At 43.0% G+C, this 23,122-nt stretch overlaps 3 protein-coding genes across 9 annotated transcripts; 2 read left to right on the plus strand and 1 right to left on the minus strand.

Moving 5' to 3' along the window:
- The first annotated feature begins 1,028 nt into the window (after positions 1 to 1,028).
- Positions 1,029 to 4,835, plus strand: LOC116769494 (DCN1-like protein 4). 7 transcript variants are annotated; one of them, XR_004353468.2, is made up of 9 exons: positions 1,029 to 1,295; positions 1,378 to 1,494; positions 1,970 to 2,177; positions 2,251 to 2,379; positions 2,643 to 2,767; positions 2,833 to 3,040; positions 3,114 to 3,201; positions 3,297 to 3,481; positions 4,490 to 4,835. XR_004353468.2 is itself a non-coding variant. In XM_032660600.2 (8 exons), the coding sequence occupies exons 3-7, from the start codon at positions 1,982 to 1,984 to the stop codon at positions 3,182 to 3,184; spliced, it is 729 nt and encodes a 242-aa protein (XP_032516491.1). In that variant the 5' UTR covers positions 1,029 to 1,295; positions 1,378 to 1,494; positions 1,970 to 1,981; the 3' UTR covers positions 3,185 to 3,201; positions 3,297 to 4,835. The 7 variants fall into 7 exon arrangements, 4 of the variants coding, with proteins under 4 accessions (XP_032516491.1, XP_032516494.1, XP_032516492.1 ...); XR_009752847.1 differs by having other exon boundaries at positions 3,360 to 3,481; XR_009752848.1 differs by having other exon boundaries at positions 3,114 to 3,196; positions 3,360 to 3,481.
- Positions 4,836 to 4,970: 135 nt separating this feature from the next.
- LOC116769703 (protein FRG1 homolog) lies at positions 4,971 to 6,868 on the minus strand. The gene is made up of 4 exons (XM_032660881.2): positions 6,666 to 6,868; positions 6,006 to 6,376; positions 5,645 to 5,831; positions 4,971 to 5,139 (listed from the first exon to the last, which is right to left on the minus strand). Exons 1-4 carry the CDS (start codon positions 6,725 to 6,727, stop codon positions 4,992 to 4,994), a joined length of 768 nt encoding a protein of 255 aa, XP_032516772.1. The 5' UTR covers positions 6,728 to 6,868; the 3' UTR covers positions 4,971 to 4,991.
- A 658-nt stretch (positions 6,869 to 7,526) lies between these two features.
- On the plus strand, positions 7,527 to 16,520 carry LOC116769402 (SR-related and CTD-associated factor 4). The gene is made up of 17 exons (XM_032660475.2): positions 7,527 to 7,691; positions 7,759 to 8,049; positions 8,212 to 8,350; positions 8,743 to 8,834; positions 9,080 to 9,276; positions 9,447 to 9,528; positions 9,604 to 9,669; positions 9,988 to 10,312; positions 10,381 to 10,781; positions 10,852 to 10,949; positions 11,018 to 11,178; positions 11,246 to 11,418; positions 11,514 to 11,681; positions 11,756 to 11,988; positions 14,100 to 14,198; positions 14,274 to 14,464; positions 14,548 to 16,520. Exons 1-17 carry the CDS (start codon positions 7,656 to 7,658, stop codon positions 15,651 to 15,653), a joined length of 3,858 nt encoding a protein of 1,285 aa, XP_032516366.2. The 5' UTR covers positions 7,527 to 7,655; the 3' UTR covers positions 15,654 to 16,520.
- Positions 16,521 to 23,122: the final 6,602 nt, after the last annotated feature.

The following is a 23,122-nucleotide window of genomic DNA, read 5'->3' on the forward strand; positions in this document are numbered from 1 at the left end:
CATGTATGCTTGTAGAAAAAAATAACAGCGATTTAAGGCTAACTTTCTTAAATATTAGCAGAAAAATAAATCACTTTTTTACCTTTTCGCGCTATCCATTACTATTATTAACTATTATATAAATAAATGTAAAATTATTTTGTATTACCCTACGCTCTATTCAAAAATGCTGTTGAACAATAAAAAAGAAAAACTTAATGGCTTAAATTTTTAAAATCAATAAGAAAGTGAAATTGTTTTTCGATTAACAGGTATCTAACTGAAAATGACCTAAAGGGAAATAGAAACAATTTACAAGGAAAACCGGAAAGATAGTCGAACATCAACGACGTGGAACTATAAATGTTGATTTCAGTCTATGTATTAGAGTGCTAAGAACAGGACATAATATTTGAATTTGAAACATGATTAATATGACAAACCCGTGGGACACTTACAACAATATAATTCACACCGATGATGCGCCTCGGTCATATTGGTCCAGTCTTTTATTTAACATCTCATGATATGAAAGACAAATACCGTTAGCCCTTCGCTTTGACAGCTCCGGTGACACTGTCAAAGTCGATGCTGAGCCATAAGGGCCACGAATAGCCACTTAAGAATGCATGCTCTAAGGACAAATGCTAAAAGACGAGACTTGATTCAAAAACTTTTATCTTAGGTGAGCGCTACAGTGAGCGCCTCTTACTTGACCCCTATTCCATATCCAGCTATAATCAACCTCGTTATAGACGGATGAAAATTTTAAAGCGGACATTGTAAATATAATATAAGTTTCACCAAAAAGCTTTAAATAAAATAATTTTTAACTTTTTGTAACATTTATTTGTGTATGTACTAAAAATATTTATAGTATATACTTTTTCTACAATCAGAACCAAAAAAATATTTATTCACGGTATTTTAAAAGATCAAATTAGATATTAATAATAGTTTGTGTGCTTACAAGTTACACAATTTAACTTCTATCACATCTACAGATCCAAGCTTCCTCTAGAGTAAACGAAACGCTGTAACAGTTCCTTTTTATTACCTGTGATAAAGTTTCGTTTTGAGTTTTTCTCTTCTCTGCCGCTGTGTTTGCACTTTGATTTTAGAAAATTTGTTATAATTTTGTTATGATTAGAATCACCGATTCGTTTTTAGTCCGATGAATACATATGCTTTCCATATTATTACCAGTTTCTTATGTGACTATTATTTAATTCGTCCAAAATCTATTTTAAACGCTACAGTTCTGTGATATCAATCCACCGCTTTGTTTTTCCTGTTATTTTTATTTTAATATTAAGGTACTTGTGTTATGCCCTTGTAATGTGATTGTCATTTTTGTACACACTCTTCCCTTTTCCCCACATTGATTTTTTATTTCAGGTTATTATCGACCTGTCAAGTAGACATTTTTTCGTCAAGCTGTCTTCACAAATTCGCAAAATAGGAGACGATAATACTTTCAAGTTCTCTAGTTTCATATCGAACCTACCACCTATAGTGAGTATGATTACTTAACATCGACACACATACGTAAAATTCCACGCAATATACATAAACTTGAAATTATTGCTACCCTTTCGCCCGCGACTTTACTCGCGTGGGTGTTTGGACCGGAGTAAAACAACATGCATGAAATAACCTAGACAATAACATAAACTTATAAACAACACTAGCTTTCAAACCTGTCAGCTATTATGGTTCAGTTTTTGGCTTGGTTTTTGAAGCTTCATAGAAACTCTAAAAGTTTTTGAATTGGCTCATAAATAACTAAATACGCATGGAAGACATGAATGTGGCAAATATAAGAATTGTGATAAGTTTATATTTCAGAAGAGCAACATGTAAAACAGTAATTTTATATATGTTATCTGCCACTGCTTAGTATATATAAACAGTAGAGACAAATAAAGTTCTGGTATACTACAAGTTATAATCAAAGAAGATATGAAGTGCTAATAAGGTAATCTGTTAGGGTGGTAGAGGCATGCCGCGCTGCAGCAAGCGCACTCGTAGCGGAGCAGCGGAATTGCTGCCTGGTGCCACCTCTCTGGACGACCACACGCACAAACGCAGTCGGAACAGTCGTCGACATGCTCGAGCTGATGATACCACCTTCAGCGCCAAGAAATGCTTGGCCTGGTTCAAAGAATACACCACTCTTAGTGAACCTGAAGTGTTAGGTGAGACATTCATATCTAATCAATTGAATCTTATACTGTACATCCTCCTCCACTGTTATTGTTCACATTACAGGTCCAGAAGGAATGGAAAAATTCTGCCAAGACCTTGGAGTGGATCCCGAGAATGTGGTGATGTTAGTTATTGCATACAAAATGGGTGCCAAACAAATGGGATACTTCACTCAGGAAGAGTGGATCAAAGGCAAGTAGTGTGTTTTAAATCTTAATGGTGATGAACTCCACCAGCTTAATAAACACACACACACATATATGGGAAATGACTTTTAAATTATATGACTAAATCAAACTTTAATATATTACTATTGAAGTTGTTGGTCTACAGCAGGCATTTAATAATAAAGCAGTTTTTTTATCTGTTAAAGTGTATTAAATCCATTTTATTACGGAGACATTTTCTCTCTCCCCTCTTCCACAAGACTGCAATCCGATGGTTTACGTTTCTAGGTCTCACGGAGCTGCAGTGTGACAACGTGCAGAAGCTGCAGAACAAGCTAGAACACCTGCGCGGCCTCCTTAACGACCCGCACATATTCAAGGCGATATATCGATACTCGTACGACTTCGCGCGGGTGAGTAACACGAGGAGCGGTGACCACTCGGGCCGGACGCCGTCTGACTAACGCGTACTGTGCAGGACAAGGACCAGCGCTCACTGGACACAGCCACGGCGCGCGCCCTACTGGGGGTGCTGCTCCCGCGCTGGGCGCTCCGTCCCGCGCTGGGAGAGTTCCTGGCCCGCGGCAGGCGGTACCGCGTCGTCAACCGCGACCAGTGGTGCAACATACTGGAGTTCAGCAGGACCGTGGACGCCCAGCTCGTCGCCTACGACGCGGACGGCGCATGTGAGTAGCGACCGAACTGGAGAGATGGAGCGGGTCGCAGGACTAGCTAAACTGATGACGAACTGACCCGCAGGGCCCGTGATGCTGGACGAGTTCGTGGAGTGGCTGCGGACGGAGAGGGAGCAGCGACCCCGGACCAGCTGAGGACCGGCCGCGGTGAGGTGACTTCATTACTAGATAAATTTAATCATTTAGTTTATCTTGTATCTGAAAATCGACGTCCTCACTGAGGGTTTTCTAACGATATGTTTTTAAGGTCCATCGAGACTGCAGTATATATTGAAGTATAGTTGTTAACAAAACGTATTGTGTGTTGAAGACATCGGGCCTGCCCGGCCCCCGCAGGCCCTCTGCCAGCCCCCCGGGTCCCGCACAGGCCCGTGTCGGCGCTCCTCGTGCAGTCCAGGTCGCGGCCGGGGAGTGCGTCATGTATTACTATGAGTGAGGACATTTCTGTTTATGTTTCTGTGTGACGCCGCTATCTTTTAGTTGACTCCTGGCGAGCTCCTCCGGGTCGGGCGCCGAGTCGCCTCGCGTTCCGCCCTTCTATTGTATTTGTAAAATTTATAATCTTATTACATGTCAAATACTCCCGAGTTGTTATCGATTCTTTATAATATAATTTATTGAATATGAACACCCACCGAAGCCGACTTGTATGATACGAAATATTAACTACGAGGAACAAATATGGATATTGTAATGATGCTCTACTGAATGTTTCATAAGGACCTGTCACGAGTATTGTAAGAGGGGACTAAGTTATACACAAACCGGTCATAGCTATTTGTACTAGAAATATGTAAAGTTAATGTTGTGTTAGTGATGAAGTAACAGCTTTGGAAAAACATGTTGATCAGATCAGGTCACGGGCATGGTTTGATATGTGGAACTCATTTTAATATAGAGTGATGGTCTCGGACTGAATTAAGACTAAATTAAATATTAATTTCCTTATTATTATAGATTTCTTCAGCCAACACCATTCACTTATTGTATTTGATAATTTTTGAAACTTTTTGGTAACTTATTTATATATAACAATACACAGATTAAATTTATAAAACCCATAAATTAAACAGTCATTGAAAAATCAATATAAATTGTTATTAAAGGCCATTTGCTGGTATGTAGTATGTTGAACAGTTTGAAATGTATAATTTGATGAGGACTTGGATTTATAAACATTCATTAAATTAATACTGTATACCGTATATTATACTAGATACAGAAGGTGGGAATAGTCGGAGCTGATGACTAGACTCCGTTGTATGTCAGTGACACAACCCTAGAATAAGAATCATTATATTTCACGGGAAACATATAAGCAACAGTACTGTAGTCAGGGACCCTTGAGTCTGTAAGGACGCGAGGGGAGACGACATCCATTGTAAGCCAGTATATTTATATATTTATATATACGTATGTATGTATTTCATTTTATTGTAGTATCGAAACCCGAACTCGACTGAAAGCTTTCTACGTTAAGTGTCGCTTTTCTCGGAGATTTTGACTTTCGTGTTCGGCCTCGTGTCAAGCTGTCACCTGTCACCTGTCAGGGCCTCGAGCCCCGGCCGCGACACGCCGTTCCCACAGACTAGGGCGTCTAGTCTAACTAGGTTTAGGTGTAGATATGGTTTTTATAAGACATGTAGCTAGTATTTTCAAATTCTCTATGATTGTAACGAATATGGTATGTTTCTGTAAGAAAGCGATTGTAAACGAAATTAATCTCAAATGTTTTAGGCCCTTGTAACGAATGTCATTGCAAGAAAAATATATGATATAAAATTTATTGCATTTTGATTCCACCTCGATCTCCTTCCATCTGTGATGCTCTTACTTAATTATAGGACTATTAGAAATTGGAAGCTTCATGTACGAATATAAAACTTGGCTTGAGGGAATGCAGTTATTAAAAGATAAAAGATTTGTATGTTTAATATTTATTTCATTTACAGTATCTGTCTGCCTTCATCTTACTTCTTCTATCAAGTAACGTCTCATGCAGGTTGCCCTCCACCTTGGCTCTCTTTAGTTCCGAAGCACCACCTTCGTTTATTTTCAACTTTTTGTCTTGGAATTTTTGAAATTTCTTCCTAAGAAAAACAAATAATGAAATATTGATGTAGAAGCACATGTTATCAAAACAGCAATGAAAAAGGTTGCTGACTGTTGTGTGAAATAAACTATGCAAAAGAAAACTGAAACAATTTAAAAAAGTTATACCAAGAACCAAACATTCATCAAAGAATGGTGGAGCGGAGTGTTGGAGCAGCTGGTAACAGTATAAAGAGTTAAATATCATAATAGATTTAACGCTATTGTGAATTTTAGATTCAGAGTCCACAGGGAGGTGGAATGTAATATGTAGTTTTAAAATCAATAGAGACAACTCATTTCACAGGAAACTTATAACAGACAAGAAATATCAGTGAGATAGAGTTTAAGGACCCCAAAAACATTAAGGATATTGAAAGTAAGACGACTTTATAGCATACATGAGTGTGTGGGGACTGTTTATATCGAGTATGACAGGAGATTGAACAGTCGGAGTCCAAACTAAATACATATATTGTTGTTGCTAGTTGTGTCGGTACTCACACATAGTCTACTTCAAGCTGAGTGAGGTCTCCTTCATGGCCTTGAGCAGCTTGTGGCTGGTGTCGCTCTCGGGAGCTCCTGATGCAGCAAGTCTCACTGTGACCAGCAGTAGTACTCACTGCCACCACTGACTCAGAATCATTCACCGACATGAACTTGTTTACTGAACTCAGTATGGCGGTTTTGCCTGGACAATTGAAAGTGCACAACAATATTAATACATAGTGAATATCACAAACAGAACTGTCCTTTACTTATGACCTCTGTAGTGGTCTCAGTAGGAATATAGATATAAAACTCATATTTTTACTTGCTGTAAAAGGTCTGTGATTTGTTTACTTTTATTAATTAAATTGTTTACCGTCTTCAAACACAGGTTCCCATTGTTCCATAGTTCCAACAGCATCTGATCTTCCAATCACAGTTCCTTCTTTAGTCACACCCAGGTACTTCCCATAACCTGATTTCAAAGCAAACTTGTTCTCTCCAGCCGGAAATGCTGTAAAGATTTCTTCAGGGGATGGTCCACTTCCTTCATCATGTGGAGCCCCGATTGTAAATAGACCATTGTCCAAAGCCGAAACATAGCAATTGTTACCAAACTCAATAGCTATTGATCCAGAAATGTCTTCGATTCTCTGTGCCTTCCACCATCCACCATGTTTAATGCAATCTTCATCTACTGTACTTTCTTCTGTTTTATCTTTCTTTTTATGTTTACGCTTCTTTGCTCTAAATATAAAATCGAACAATTAAGTTACGGTGTCAGCACACTGACATGAAAATATCATCTTTAATTGAAAGTAAAACCTTGTCCTTGTGAAAGAAAGGTGAAAAACCTTCTCATCAGATTTACTGTTACCTGTCCATATAGTATCAAATTTAATATAATGTCTTTCAATAACATAAAATATTCTACAAATAAAGTGTAAGTCTTTGACTTCTTTTGCTCAATTATTAATTTTTAAAAATTATAAAGTCTACATCACTAAACTATAAAAAGAAATAATCATAAAATTACTTAGGTTTGTCGCCTTTAAGAATCAACTTTCCTCTTTTTACGGCAGCATATTCGTCGGTCATTATTAAATTTTCTCTGTCAATATTGTATTTTGTATTCACAACAATAAGGCATAGGCCGTTTAAATTAAAAATAAAATTAATAATTTCTTAAATAATACCCCAAGTTGACACTTGACATCTGTCAATTGCTACATTTCTCACTATTTGACGTCAAAAATGTGATAAACCAAATATGACTAGGTTTTACCTAATTATTATTTAAATAGTCTGTGATTAGTTTTTCTGAACAAATTGTAGAAACGTGTGATGTTTTCAAAACTCTATTATAATAAAGAAAGAGATTTATTTACTCTATGTTTAGATATTCCATTTGCAAAGTTATCGAAACGTCGGGATTGTGTAGTTTTAAAATAGTGTTATTTTATTATTTTAATCCATTGTTAAAAATATTAGTTTTATTTAAATGAATACTTGCGAAAGTCTTACATCTCATTATTTCATATATCATAAATCAAAATAAATTCCAAAGAACTGTTAGTAGTTAAATTCTAAAGATACATAAAACAAAAATTGAACTACATTCGTATTAAAGATATATCGCTAGCAACAACGTTGCATTTCTGTTTAGTTTTTAAATTTAATATTACATGTCACGACTTGCTTAGAGAGAATTAAAGAACTATCAACTAAAACTTTTGCAACGTGCTTATTATTATGTCAAGACACATATAATAAATAACCATGGTTTAAATTAATCATTTGAAAATTTTTGGAGCCAGCTTTTTTAAACATATAATTACAGTTTTTTACTTTGAAGTAACATGTTTGAAAATTTCACATTATAACAATAGCAACCCCGTTGTATGCACGCCATTTTGTAATTGTGAACATGTTGATCTGTTCATAAAAATGATTTTCTTGACGCAAATTAATATTTTAAATAGTATAGTTGATTAAAATATTTTATTTATGATAGAGTAAATACAAAATGGATATGGCGGAGGTCAAAGCGTTCAACGCGGAGGTATTTTAATTTAATTTCGAAATTTTTAAGTTAACCGTGGCATCTACTATATTAATCTTTATTTCAGTTATCCGGGTTGTACGAGAATCGGCCTCCGATTTCCAAGGCAAAAATGAGTGCTATCACTAGAGGTGCTATCAAAGCCATAAAATTCTACAAGCACGTCGTACACAGTGTGGAAAAGTTCATACAGAAGTGTAAACCTGAATACAAAGTTCCTGGTCTGTACGTGATCGATTCAATAGTAAGACAGTCACGGCACCAGTTTGGCCAGGACAAGGACGTGTTCGCGCCAAGGTTCGCCAAAAACATGCAACAGACATTCGCTAACCTGTTCAGGTGTCCTGATGAAGATAAGGTAGCTGTCATTCTATCGAGACTTGTACACTTTATAGGTTATATCGAATGGAGTCAAGTGGATCTAAATTTATTTAAAATGTTTGCTAATCTTATTAGACATATACACTGATCTGTAGAGATCTAGAAAGAATATGTTTTATGGTAACATCTATAATTTCAGCGCAACATAATCAGAGTTCTGAATCTGTGGCAGAAGAATAATGTGTTTGGACCTGAAGTGATCCAACCACTGCTAGATCTGGCCGACCCAAGTCATCCTTTGCATTTGGAAATACAGAACCAGAATAACACAACCAATGGTAAATAGTGTTGCAACAGACACTTGAACGAGTTCAAAGTAATAATTTCAATAATTATGAATACTCTCTACACTACAAGTCCCTCTCATACAGGAAATTAAGCAATAAAAAAAAGTCAATGACTTTTTAATACTTTGATTCTTATTACCTTTACATATGTAAAGCGATGATTTATGTTATATAAACATAAAGGGTTTTTAGATTTAAAGTTTATAATACACCTAAATGTTAGAAGAATCTGTGACAGCATTATAACCAGGTTGTAGTCATGAAGTGAAACAGCTGAATCTTAACACACTACAACAAGTCTCATGTGTAGATATTGTAATATAGTAAACATTAAATTATATTTCTAAGTTCAATTAATAATTAAGTTTTCTTTGAATTTTCAGGAAGCATAAACATGAGTCATAACACATCAGACAGCAAGATCTCCCCCGCTCGGCAGGACTCCCCACAGACATCCTCGCCCATGGGAGATGCAGTAAGGAATATGACCTTCTCAAAGGCTAATGTTAATGACTGTACCATCAACTCTCTGCTGACAGAAGTCTTAAATGTCTAATGATTAACAAACCTACACTGAAATGTGTTTCTTTGATGTAATAAAATTTACATAAAGGAATTTGAAAAATAATTTTTATGCTCATTTCTTGGACGCCAGCAACAAGTGTCTCATAACCTTAATGCCTCAAATTCTATAAAATCAAATACCATTTCAAATTTCAGTTTCAAGATGACTCCTCGCCTGGTCCTCAAGCCAAATTCAACCGCAAGCTCCTCAATGATTTTGAGTATGAAAGTGAAGATGAACAAGAACCTCCCCCGCAGCCACCACATCCGCCACATCCGCCACACGCGCCACATCCGCCACATTCGAGCCACGCCACACACACAACACACAACCCTACAGATGCTCTTGGCAGGTACCTGTAACTAACTGCTATCATGTTAATAATTATCGTTTAATGAATGTAGTAAGGGGGGGGGGACATTGACTTGAATCCATGTAGAACAGAATTACACCAACACACATGTGACCGCTCCCGGCTTAGACTGGGCTATGTTTGATGGTACATTTATTTAATTTCCACAGTATACTAACAAATCCAGAAATTATGAGGCAGCTACAAAGTCTACAAGCCCAGATGCAGCTCATGACGGGCATGCAGATCCCAGTGAGTTCTCTGACCTTCTTGTGTCCCTTGATGTGGTTCATCATGTACTATAGAGAATAAAACTAATAATTTCAGAATTTGATGCCGATGATGTCAGACATGCAACTTCAGCAGAACCAAAATTCAAACGCACCATTCTTAGTGAGTCACTTTAAAGTTTTTGTTTTTTGTTGCAATTATTAACTTTGATAAGCAAAAAAGTTGGTTCAATGAAGTTTTTTAATAGGAAAACCTCTTGGCTGATATTTTATGACTAGAGAAATTATTACTAAACCAACTAATCTTAACATTAATGAATATTGATTATAAATTGGTTTCTAGTTAAGTTTTCGTTATACTGAGCCTTAGCCAATGACTGCTCCTCACATAATATAAATCACGATATTGAATAACATTTGCTGTTCTCTCATAAATGTTTTTGTTCATAAAATATCAAGTATCGGTTTTTTTATATTTCAGAACTCTCAGACAGAACAACAGAAACCCGCAGAGCCCAAGGAGGACCTCGCCAACGAGTCCGACATAGAGTTCGTGGAGACCGGACCCCAGGTCATCGAGATACCCGACGCCAACGACTCCCGGTCGCCCTCGCCGAGGCGACGACATCGCTCCCGGTCGAGGAGTCCACGCCGGAGGAGGAGGACGCGCTCCCCGCGGAGAAGGAGGGACAAGGACCGCGATCGAGACCGCGACAAGACGCACAAGGAGAGGGAGGCCGAGAAAGAGCGCCAGCGGGAGAGGGAGAAGAGGGGCCTACCACCCATCAAGAAAGAGAACCTCAGTGGTGAGAAGCGGGTTTCGGGGGGCGCGGGGGCGGAATGACTGACCGGCTGAACGACGGTTCTGTTACAGTGTGCAGCACCACGCTGTGGGTCGGCCGGCTGTCCAAACAGGCCACGCCCGAGGAGCTGTGGGACCTGTTCGGGGCCGTGGGCGGCGTGGCGGCCGTGGACGTGGTGGCGCCTCGGGGCTGCGCTTTCGTCGTCATGGAGCGGCGCCGGGACGCCGCGCGCGCGCTCGCCAAGCTGCACCGACACAAACTGCACTCCAAAGAGATAGACGTCGCCTGGGCGGCCGGCAAGGGCGTCAAAGGCCGCGAATGGAAGGACTACTGGGAGGCGGAGCTCGGGGTCGCTTACTTGCCCTGGAGCGCCCTCCACGCGCGCTGGCTGCTGGGCGCGCTGTCGCTGGACGCGCTCGAGGACGGCGGGGCCGTGGACGAGGACACGCTGCCGCCTTGGCTCCCGCCCAGGGTATGTATCGCAACCGAAAGATTTACGAATGCGACGGAAGACCACAGCTTTATAATGAACGTGTCCACAGATACTGCCTAAGTCTGTCGGGGAGGCCGTGCCGTTGATGGGCGCGCTGCCCGCTCCGCTGCCGCTGCCCACCGGGTTGCCGCGTCTGCCGCCACCCGGGTGAGTGTCGATTGTCTGTTCGCCGTCACTTTGCGCCGTTCGTACTGACGATCATTGGTGTCCCTCAGCCTGGGCGCTCCGCCACCCGCCGCGGGCTACCCCGGCCTGGGCTCACTGGCGCCGCACCAGCTGCTGAACGAGTCGCCGGGCTCTTCGGCGCCGGGTCTGCAGCGCGACCCGCTGCTAGCCTTCCCGCCCGCCCTGCCTCCCCACACCATGCCGCAGCCCGGTCGGTCTCATCCCATTGCTCGATACATTCTCGCGGCAGACTCGTCTCATGACCCGCTCGTTCGCAGGCTTGGTGGGTGGCTTCCTGGGCGGTCTGATGGGTGTCGGAGTGGGACACATGAACGTCGGCGGGCTCGTGCTACCCCTTCACCCGGCCCACGCCCACGCGGCGCACTCCCACGCGCAGGTCCACACGCATGCACACCCGCACGCCCCGCCACACGCCCCGCCGCACGCACTCGTGAGTATGACAACTTCCGACCGTCCCGCGCGAGTCGCAGGAGGAGACCGCTCGCTCGATATGATCGCGTCGACCTTCTCTCGGTGTGTTGGCAGGTCCCTCAGGTGGGTCAACGAGCCGAGGTGGCGGATGACGCCATGGAGCTGGACAATGACGACCAGACGGACGAGCCCCCAGCCCCCGCGGCCCCTCCGGCCCCAGCGCCGGCGCCCGCACTCGGTCTTCCGCCTCCCGCCGTGCCCCCGCCGTTGTCTATGGACCAGGTGCCGCTCGTCGCCTCTCTCTCCCTCTTGGAGTCCTCATTTCCCTCCTAATGTTCGTGCGTGGTGTTCCTCAGCTTCAGGTCCTGTTGTCGAAGCCGCCGCCGACTTTCAACTCCGCGGAGCCTCCGCCTGGGTTCAATCCGGAGTCTTTCGAGACGGAGGAGACTCCGGACGAGCGCCGCGAACGGGACAAGGAGCGACGGGACAGAGACCGGGACAGGGACCGGGACCGACGGGACCGGCGCGACGACCGACCGGACCGACCCGGGGGGCGCAGGGAGAGGGACCGGCCGCGGGACAGGGACAGGTCGGTGAACCCTTACGATACGCGAGGACACACTGAGGCAGGCTGACGTGATGACTGCGGTCCTATAGATATCTTAGAAACGAACATTCGTTTTTTTTCGATGATTGATCAGAACTCGCCGTCTTTACCGAATTATTTATTGAGCTTTTTATATACACAAACGAAGGCGTGAGCACTGTAGGGCGTTGTTCCTTACTGCGAGCTTTAGGGGCGAGAAAGCGTGTCGCTTCTTATAGGAGTAAGACGATCCACAACCAAAAGAAGCCGAGTCGGCGTGCGTCTGGTGGCGAGCTGGACCGATGTTAGTGACGGTGTGGACCCCGGAGGAGTTGGACCGCGCCATTAATGCGCTGATTCTTGTGAGTGTAGTCTGTAACGTGTTAGACTCTGGACACATAACTGTACGTGAGTGCTTTATGTCGGTACCGCCTTAACCGGACAGTAACCGAAGCTCCCCGCCGCCGGCGAGCAGCACCTCAGTACGGTGTATGTGTTGGTATCTGTTGGCTTTCAAATCAGCTTACACGAAGCACACGCCAGTATCCTCTGACCTCCATTTTGAGAAGCGTTTGGTGTCTTCGAAGTGACAGAGTCGCCGACGACCTGCAACACTCACCCGCACACATGAAAATAAAGTCAAGACTGAGACGCCCTGCATGAGGTCGAAACCGGTGGTTGGCTAAAGATTAGTGGGCAGGCCTCCGAGGTCGGCGGAGTTCCTAACAAACTTTTATGTCATTTGAATCTTTCGTTCGTGTGTGGATGACGTGCATTGATAATGTGATGACGACAATGGAACGAGTCCTTGTAATTCAAAGCCGACTGAAGAACCAGCCGCTCCGCCCCGGACACGGCTGGCCGGCCTGGTGTCCGGTCGCCAAACGATACGATGAAATCGCGTGTTGAGACCCGTCCTTCATAGTTTGTACAGAGACGACAAGACGGAACGCGATGAATCCGTCGGCGGCGTGACGTCGTCCGAATGCCATTAGCTATATCGACGGCCGATGGCACGTTTTAATGTGATTCTGTGAGAAAACACTAAAATGAAACCAGTCAGTGTGAAGTCAACACAAAAAAGGACAGCAGATACTTGATTTACACGTAGAGACCAGGTCACGAGAGATTAACGATATTTAATATCTGTATAACACGCGCGCGCCTCACGACCGCGCGTAACGCCACATGACACATTCATTACTTCCTGTTCTTCTATGACGCAGGACGCGGATGCGAGGGAACATATTCTTGTAACTTATTTATAAAACTTAACAATAGCAACATTATGATAGAATATTCTAAACACGGTCCTAAGTTTATGAGATCTAAGATTTTCGCGAGTCATTTAAATAAAACTGATATATTTTTTTCGATGTAATACGCGAATATTTATTATGTTTAAAAACTGCATACTCCCGACGTTTCGGTTACTTTTCAGCGACCGTGGTCACGATTTTAAATAATAAAAATTCGGGTAGTAAATCCGAAAAAATATTAATTGTGTCCTAAGATTGTTAACCGGCGACACATCTGTGGATATGAATCTCGTTTAGGATTTTTAAAATAAAATCTTTGAAGGGACGTATTGAAAGCGAAAGAGGAGATATACATTACCCGGCCGTGCTTAAGGAAATCCCGAATTCCCCTCTTGGGCTGTCTACCGCTGCCGCCGACTCGCAGTCAGTGTGATCGTGCACGCTACTACTGCAGCTTATTCTCCGTACAAATACAAGTTAACAAATCGTTTTTTCAATTTTATGAACTTATTAGCAATTTATGTCATATTATTATTGTCTTATATTATACAGTTCATCCCCCCTCCCCGCGCCTCACCGAGCGCGGCGCGGGCTGCAGGCAGGGACGAGTACTTCGATTCCAATGACAACAAATGATATTAAAAACACTTTTCTTTTTCAAAGCCTAAGTTGTCGTTAGATTGAGTCCAAACGTGATATTAATTTTAAGTTGAGCGTCAAGAAACCAAAAAAACTTATGCCTAGAAGATTATGAATAGATAATGTTTAAATACTTTCTTAGTAGATCTAGCGGGTGTTTAGAGAGACGTGTAGGGGTTGAACATGATAGAAGAAAGTGTATTTATATATCGACAGGGAGAGAGATGAGCGCCGGGAGAGAGACCGAGGAGGACGGGAGAGAAGAGACCGGGACAGGGACAGGGAGAGGGACAGGTTCCCCAGGGAGAACAACAAGTCGGTATAATAATACATGGATGACATACTCATTTATACAATCACAATACATGCATGCGATACTTCCCTCCGCAGCGAGAAAAGTCAGAAGTCTCCACGGAGTCAGGCCGGCGAGGCGGGCGGCGCGGAGAAGACGCTGCAGGAGAGGCTGTGGGAGATGGCCAACGGGAAGACGAGTGACGGAGACGAGCTCGAGCCCCGAGCGGACAGGCCTCCGCTCATAGAACGACCGCCTCTCATGGAGCGGCCGCAGACAGCGGACAGCAGTCAGTAGACACATACAGCTGTACGCTACATACATGTATATTTCCATTGATTGTCTTTTTTAACTGAGTAACTCTTTTAACAGAGGTTCGTCTCCGCGGTCCCGGCGGAGGGGGTGGTCCTCGTCCGCCGCCGCGCGCACCGTGGCTGGCTCCGCGCTTCAATGGTTTGGGTCCGCCTTTCGTACGTCCTCCATTCGAGAGGCCCCCGTTTGAGGGTCCTCCGATGTTCGAGAGGCCGCCGTTCGGCCGGATGCCGTTCGACGGCGCGCGGCCTCCTTTCGACGGTCCCCGGCCTCCGGGTCCACGCCTGCCTTTCGATGCGCCGAGGCCTTTCGACGGGCCGCGCCCCCCATTCGATGTACCGCGCCCTCCCTTTGACGTTCCGAGGCCACCGTTCGAAGGTCAGCGACCTCCCTTCGACGGACCGCGACCTCTCTTCGACGGTCCGAGGCCTCCGTTCGATGGTTTCGAAGGAGATAGATCATTCGACGGACCCAGATTCGACGGGCCCCCCGAGTTCTTCGACAGAGGCAACAGAAGATTCGATGATAGAGATTTCAACGAGAGAGGCTGGAACGGAGATAGAGACTTCGACCGAAGGACAGAATGGGAGGACAGGAGGAGAGAACGCAGAGGGAGAGATAACGAGGAACGGTTCAGGGAGCGAGGGGGGAGGGGGAGAAACTACGACGAGAGAGCGAGACCGAGAGACGAGAGGAACACCCGGAGAGACAAGGACAGGAAGTCGAGATGGGGAGCGGCGGACGAGGCGGGGCAGGGGACAGAAGACGGCAAGGGGAAAGACACCGCGAGTGAGAGACGAGAGGCAGAGAACGACGACCGGAACGAAACACACGACACGCACACTAGCAGGACCAGCGGAGAGGAACAGAGGTCAGAAGGTGACGTGGGGCGAGAGGACACCGGGGCAGGGGCAGAGAAGGAACTGGAGGGCGAGCGGCTGAAGGTCGAGGAAGACGGGGGCAGTGAACACGAACAGATTGGACAGGACGGATACCAGCAACAGGACGAGACAGGGGATAAGAAAATAACAGATACGACAGGGGAGGAAGAGAAAATACAAGCAGTGGATGACCGGGGAGGAGGGACGGAAGAAGGGAAGGAAACCGGCCCGGGGACAGGGGGGGAAACCGGGGAGGTCGGGGAGCGGGTTGAGGGGTCGGCTTGACATAGGACCAGGAGGAAGATGGGATATTTCCAGTGGAAATGATTCGGGTGACGCGGCGCCGGGCCGGGTGACGTCGTGCGACTTGATGCGACGCGGACGAGCGACGCCGGGCGACGGCCGCTAGCGACGGCGACACACGATGCCAAAGATTAATTTTATAAAGTTAAAATATACGAGTGCCTTACTGGTTAGCGTGTTTTGTTTGTCGGAGACAGAAGAGGATCGCGTCCGGGCGCTCTCTCGAGCGGCCGGCCAGGTACCGTGCACGATTTTACTATTCGCTCTATCGTGTCGGATGGGAGCGCGGTCACACGGACTCGACGCTCACGACCTCGTCCGCCTCGATCCGATCCGAGCCGATCCGACACGATACGACTCTAGCAATGTGTGCAAAGGCCTCGACGCCGCGTCACCCGAACTCGCCCCTGGACCACGGCCGACCCTCGCCCGCCGCCCGCCGCCGCCCAACGTTGAACAAACTCACTCTATCGAGGTTGCGACGAGTCGTATTCTTGCTCTGTAATATTCGTTAGTTTCCGCGGCCGCTCGTCTCTCACTCCACGGTGGAGGCTGACCGCACTCGGACCGCTCGGTCTCCGATACTAACAACGATATCTTAGATACACCCTCCATGTAACATTTTAGTTTAGGGATCTTTATAATATTGAATATATTACTTCGAGGATTTTTAAATCGTTTAAGTGTTTATATATGTAAAATATATATATATATATAAAAATTGCTCTATAGGGGGATTAGATTTTAATAAAGAATCACATAATGTTAGCTCACTGTGTAGATAGTCATAGGAAGTGCATGCTTGATGTTTGTCATATTTGTGCTTAAATAAATATTTGTAAAATTCAAGGCGGATTTCAGTTTTCAGAAACATTTCCAGGTGGACGGTTACCGACTCCCTAGACCGCGGAACCCCTCGGTGATCGCGTCGGGGTCATTTTGCACGCATTGTCTAGTTGCTTTGTTGTACTTTGTTTTATTCTAGCTCGACGAGTGCCACCAGCGGCCCCACAGACTTGGACAAATGTCTCCAGTTTTAATATTATACACAATATTGTCTAAATCTTGATGTCGCTAGGAATTAATTTATAGAAATAGTTTTGCAAATAATTATTATAAAAAGTCAATTGGTCCGCTTCTGCATACTAAGAATACAATAAGATCTTACAAATAAAAATTTGTTTACACTTCTATGTAACAAACGTGACATTGAAGGAAATTTAAAAAGGAAAGAGATAGTTTGATATAAGCCTGTCCTCTTCATGTGACGACACGAATATGTTGGGCAAGAGTTTCAAGTACGTCCGTACTCCGTAATAACCCGTTGTTCAAAAGACTAATTACCGGGCGACCGAAATTACCTATACCTAGGCTACACTGAAAATGTTTAGAAAATGAAGAACGGCTTAATGGAAAAAGGTACCAATACTATTATTGTTCTTTGAAGTAATCTCCGTTCCTCTCAATTGAATAAAGCAGTGAGGCCCATTCTTCCTTATGGCTCTCTTCTATGCCATTTTCGTACGCTTTAATTCCTGGGGATAAATAAAAGTTAAAAAGCATTGTCGTGGTGAATAATTTCCCGCTCCGAGGGCGTTTCTGTCAATTTTTTTTCAAGACAACACAAGCAGCCACGAACATAACAGTCTGTCCTTCCATCTTCTAGCAAGACGGTCTCGAAATGGCCTTTCCGACCAAAGAATGAGGCAATCATTTTTTTTCTTGACATCTTCCTTTCTTTACCTTGGATAACCGGTCCTCGAAAGGAAACACCCACTGAGCTGATTGTCTTTTTTTTTCGGGTTCTCAGCAATATATCCAACTTTCATCACCTGTGACCATGTCAAATACAGCATTTGAATCACCGTTGTTGAACGTAACTAACATTTGACAACACCAGTTCATGCAAAGATGTTTCCGGTCGTTGGTTAAAGTATGGGGAATCCATTTGGTGCAAAGCCTCCTAACGCATAAATATTCGTGGAATATTTTTTGAACTTTACTCATACCAATGCCTCCTAGGCTTTCCCGTATCAGCTGATAGATCCCTCTCTTATCTTCTTCTTTCAGTAGTCGCTTTTAGAAGTCCTACCTCACAAGGATCATCATTGAGATTCCTACGTCCACGGCTAAACTTGTTATATCAATTGTAAATAGTGTCACGAAATGGGGCTTCATTAAGAAATGCTAATCATCGCTTTGTTGTTGAGTAAGCCGACAACGAAAGTCGTAATACATATTAGACCGAAAATTTTCTCGCGTTAGGTTCATTTTCAAAAGTAACAAGAGCTTTAGATTTGCCGCCAATTTACAGATACAAATGGCCATGAATGTAATATTCTACATCACGTTACAAAAAAGTTCTAGAATTTAAATTCAAAAAGATTTCATTAGCAATGTTTCTAAAAGGCCAGTTCTATACATTTTCAGTGTTACCCACGTACAATAACGTTATGTTAATTCGGCACACGGAACCAGACAAGTTAATTGGAGCTTTGTGAGCACAAAGAAGTCTGCGTCATAGTTTTCCATGTTGGTGCCCGAACATGTTCTCTTTTCCTGTTAATATTTCAGCAGCATACTAATTTCGATGACTTCACAATTCATAGTTGCAAAATCATATATACTCTGTGGATACTAAGAAAACCATGTAAAGACGTGACTACTGTCGAGTTGTAGATTTATGGTTGATGTAAAGAAAACAGTAGAATATACGTCGTAACCTCCTCAAGATGACGACACGATATGAAAAACACTGCTTGATATCAAAAACACCATAATTTTTCCTGGGGAAAAAGGATTTTGTGCCAACAACTTGATATTCCTTCCACTTCGACACACGAACATCTCGAGCGCCGTCCCCGGTCCTTAAATAGCGATCGACTGAACTCACCTTGTTTTTGAAACAGTGAAACTACCCTGGTCGAACCGATAGTAGAATTCCAAGACACCCTTGCGTTAAACAGGACCCGCCTTTAATATTCTCAAGTAGTTATAGATTAATTAAAAAAAATGTATTTTTGGCTAACTGCTGAGCGTAGTGAGTATGAAGTCATATCGCAGCCTTTCATTTCGAGACCAGAAGGAGGTACTAGTTCTATTCTTTCAACAAGCTATTGAATTTAATGTAAGCAAGAGCGTTAGTTTCGTGATCCTCAAACCCAGATAACCGTTTCTAAATTTAATTTTAACATATTCTTTAATTATTAAATTATTTTAATTATATTTAATTTAAATTTACTTTCTTTAATTACAGATAAATTATTTGTCTGTTAAATGAAACTGTTATCAACACTCTTATTATAAGAGAATTACACTAGTAAAGTTTACGAATTCAAACAATGGCTTATGTCACTTTTTTTTTTTTTTTTGGTTTCGGGTTGGAAAATCCTCATGGAGCCCCGTCGCCCTCGGGGAAGGGCGAAGGGGACTGTCAGACTCTTACTGACTAAAAACCAACCCGTGTTCCTCATGTACCCGTATGTCAAAGGGGCGGGTATCGCCAAAGCATTCGTCGCCACCCCCCCGACAAGTATTGACCCACCAGATGGTCAGGTGGGCCCCGTCAGCCGCTCTGCGGCCGTCACCCGGCCACAGGACTCAACTATGAGGCGCGCGCGGGACACACGCCGCCGCCTCGAAGCCTGCAACTGTTCGGACGACACGATACCCCGAATCTGTCGTCCACAGGCCGCGCTCTACGGTGGCCGGAATTCGGCCACCCTTCGGCGCCCAATGCGTCTGATGCGGGAGGGGAGAGAGAAGGCAGCCTCTCTCTCTCTTTCCGCCGCCTCCTTTGCGAGCATCACAGCCTCGCAAAAGGTGGCGACGGCACACCACCCTGACTCGCTCCCTACCATAGCAGACACTACAGTCGGAAGCGAGAGATTTCCCGCATCACCTATAGCCGCGACCAAGTCACGGCGCTGCTCGGCCCAAGCTGGGCACTCCGCCAACGTATGCAGCGCCGTATCATTGCGGCCGTCACCACAATGGTGGCACTGGGACGTCTGCTCCCGGCCTATACGACAAAGGTACTTCCCGAAGCACCCGTGTCCGGTGAGTACCTGCGTCAGCCGGAAGCTAAGGGTGCCGTGGCTCCTATTGAGCCACCTCTCGAAAACAGGCCTTACCGCCGCTACAGCGGCGTGACCGGCCGTATGGCTTATGTCACTAGCGCCATGCCCGTGTCCCTATTCCTTCCTTGTATATTTTCTCAAATGATTCCTAAAAAAATTTAACTACGATTTCCAAGATTAAAGGAATTGCACACATTTTTCGGATAGTATCTGACATACATGTTATGTTCCATGCTAAAAGTTAACGATATTATAAGTCGCTTCTACTCTCATAATAACTACAGAAATCACCAAATGGCGCAGTTAAGAAAATAACCTACTCTCGATCTCGGTATCGTAATTTCGACTTTAATTTAATCCGAAAACTGAAAAATAAATATGAGACAGATCTACTCAACGAAAACTTAAATGAACCAATAGAACTATGGCGTGCAATTAACCACATTACTCATCGAGCTTATAAAAGAACTGCAACATCAACCGATTTATTAAACTCTAAATGTTCTATGCATTCCGCTAGTTTTTGCAATGACTTTTTTGTATCTGTGGGGTAGACATTGGCTAAAACTACATTAATACTAGCAATAGCAAAGAAATACTTGCTTTAAAAATTCAACTCAGCACTTCCCCTCTCAGGTCCTTTTTTCATAAGGCCAACAGATCGTCAAGAGGTTGAAGCAATAATTATGAACCTAAAAAAAGATTGTGCACCTGGAATAGGCGGCACAACAAATTATCATATCAAAACTATTAAAAACCAAATTGTGGAAGCGCTAACGTATCTATTAAACTGTAGTCTTTCAACTGGCACAGTACCCACTTCGTGGAATATTGCTATAGTTATTCCACTATTTAAAGGAGGTGACTCTAAGGTACTCTAAGACTCTAAGGTACTCTAAGATTCTTAGGTACTCTAAGAGTCTAAGGTACTCTAAGACTCTAAGGTACTCTAAGACTCTAAGGTACTCTAAGACTCTAAGGTACTCTAAGACTCTAAGGTACTCTAAGACTCTAAGGTACTCTAAGACTCTAAGGTACTCTAAGACTCTAAGGTACTCTAAGACTCTAAGGTACTCTAAGACTCTAAGGTACTCTAAGACTCTAAGGTACTCTAAGACTCTAAGGTACTCTAAGACTCTAAGGTACTCTAAGACTCTAAGGTACTCTAAGACTCTAAGGTACTCTAAGACTCTAAGGTACTCTAAGACTCTAAGGTACTCTAAGACTCTAAGGTACTCTAAGGTACTCTAAGACTCTAAGGTACTCTAAGACTCTAAGGTACTCTAAGACTCTAAGGTACTCTAAGACTCTAAGGTACTCTAAGACTCTAAGGTACTCTAAGACTCTAAGGTACTCTAAGACTCTAAGGTACTCTAAGACTCTAAGGTACTCTAAGACTCTAAGGTACTCTAAGACTCTAAGGTACTCTAAGACTCTAAGGTACTCTAAGACTCTAAGGTACTCTAAGACTCTAAGGTACTCTAAGACTCTAAGGTACTCTAAGACTCTAAGGTACTCTAAGACTCTAAGGTACTCTAAGACTCTAAGACTCTAAGGTACTCTAAGGTACTCTAAGACTCTAAGGTACTCTAAGACTCTAAGGTACTCTAAGACTCTGAGGTACTCTAAGACTCTGAGGTACTCTAAGACTCTAAGGTACTCTAAGACTCTAAGGTACTCTAAGACTCTAAGGTACTCTAAGACTCTAAGGTACTCTAAGACTCTAAGGTACTCTAAGACTCTAAGGTACTCTAAGACTCTAAGGTAAACTACAGACCCATATCCCTGCTACCCTTTTTTTCAAAGAAAATGGAGAAAATTATAAATAAACGGCTAATAGCATACTTGGAGGATAACAACATCTTAATAAACAATCAGTTCAGTTTTCGTAATAATAAATCAACAGAAAATGCTACTAACTGAAAAAAATATCCTCCTTTCTGAATAACAGAGGCTCGTATCGGAGTCTTCCTTGACTTGTCAGAGGTCTTCGATACGGTTTCTGTGCGAATCGTTTTGCAGAAACTCGAAAAGATCGGTATACGAGGGCTAGCATTTGAATGGTTTTGAAGTTACCTAACCGAATAGGAATCAGTGTGATAGAGTGGGATCTTGTATCAGAGTCTTTACCAACATGTCCTATGGTCTGCCTCAGGGTATTGTACTTGGACCAACCCTTTTTCTTTTATACATAAATGACGTATGCATCTTAAATCTTTCTCAAGCTAAAACTATCTGTTACGCAGACGACACTCCAATTTCGTTTCATGGAAGGGGGCAGGGGCTAGGACTTGTGGTATGAAATTGCGGGACGTGGCGTGAAATACATATGTACGTGTCTAAATAAAAATCTCTTATTATTAAACAAGATGAAGACCAAATACATTTGTTTCTATAAAACGGCTGCTTCGCGACCAGACATTAGATCAGGCATAACCCGCAGTGCTTATTATCTAGTGATTCCCTGCCAACAGTCACTTGCGATTGTACCGGAACACTACGAGTAAACAATCCAAAATACCCTGGAATCATGTTGAATGAGAAAATGACATTGAAAGAACATATCGGTGGTATGTCGACAATAACCCGCAAACTTATCCACATCATCAAGCAGCTTAGGAAAACTACTGACATGAATGTATTAAAAACTGTATATTTCACACTATATCTGCCAATAATATCCTACTGCATAAAAGCCTGGGGTGAGGCAGCCCAAACACACCTAATTACTGTTAAAAAAAAACCGTATTATTACCTTCGACAAACTTATACATAAGAAGCCAAAAGCCAAAGCGTATGACGTTTTTATATTTTACAAGCCGTGTTAGTTACTCACAAAATATTATTAAATTATCCGGTATACAATAATACAACAAACCACAGAGTTAAGGCACCAAGTATTGCAATAAAAACCGTCTTTCCAGCACGTCCTTTTTTCATTCCCTATATTTACAATAAAATTAATAAGATTTGCGACCTGAAAAACTTTTCACATAGAGGAGGAAAAATAAATATCACAAATCGATTTATAAATTGGACTTACGAAGATACCGAACATTTTATAAAAATGGTCAAATAAAAAACCAAATTACAGCAATGGTAAGTCGCATTTCATTTAGGTAAATATAAAGACACACTCGCACGCACACACGCACACACGCACATACTCACAACTCCTACACTCCACTTACAAATTACACTTTCGAATGACTGATTCGTTTATCTTTTTCCTTTTATAATGATTTTTTAACTGTTGTAATATCATAACACTTGTTTAAAATTACAAACAACCTTTAAACACAGTACCAAAGCACTTGTTTTCTGCAAACACCACTTCTTGTGTGATTGTTATTTACTATTATTATAAGCGTA

The sequence above is a fragment of the Danaus plexippus genome, chromosome 14 (assembly GCF_018135715.1).
Source record: "Danaus plexippus chromosome 14, MEX_DaPlex, whole genome shotgun sequence".
Lineage (NCBI taxonomy): Eukaryota > Metazoa > Arthropoda > Insecta > Lepidoptera > Nymphalidae > Danaus > Danaus plexippus.

Coding starts and splice junctions, on each gene's coding strand:
- LOC116769402 (XM_032660475.2), top strand. CDS start 7,656: ATGGATATGGCGGAGGTCAAAGCGTTCAACGCGGAG. Junction 8,050..8,211: donor GGTGTCCTGATGAAGATAAG/GTAGCTGTCATT, acceptor CTATAATTTCAG/CGCAACATAATCAGAGTTCT. Junction 9,670..9,987: donor ATTCAAACGCACCATTCTTA/GTGAGTCACTTT, acceptor TTTATATTTCAG/AACTCTCAGACAGAACAACA.
- LOC116769703 (XM_032660881.2), bottom strand. CDS start 6,727: ATGACCGACGAATATGCTGCCGTAAAAAGAGGAAAGTTGATTCTTAAA. Junction 6,377..6,665: donor CTTAAAGGCGACAAACCTAA/GTAATTTTATGA, acceptor TTTTATATTTAG/AGCAAAGAAGCGTAAACATA. Junction 5,832..6,005: donor GGAACCTGTGTTTGAAGACG/GTAAACAATTTA, acceptor TCAATTGTCCAG/GCAAAACCGCCATACTGAGT.
- LOC116769494 (XM_032660600.2), top strand. CDS start 1,982: ATGCCGCGCTGCAGCAAGCGCACTCGTAGCGGAGCAGCGGAATTGCTG. Junction 2,380..2,642: donor TCAGGAAGAGTGGATCAAAG/GCAAGTAGTGTG, acceptor TTACGTTTCTAG/GTCTCACGGAGCTGCAGTGT. Junction 3,041..3,113: donor CTACGACGCGGACGGCGCAT/GTGAGTAGCGAC, acceptor ACTGACCCGCAG/GGCCCGTGATGCTGGACGAG.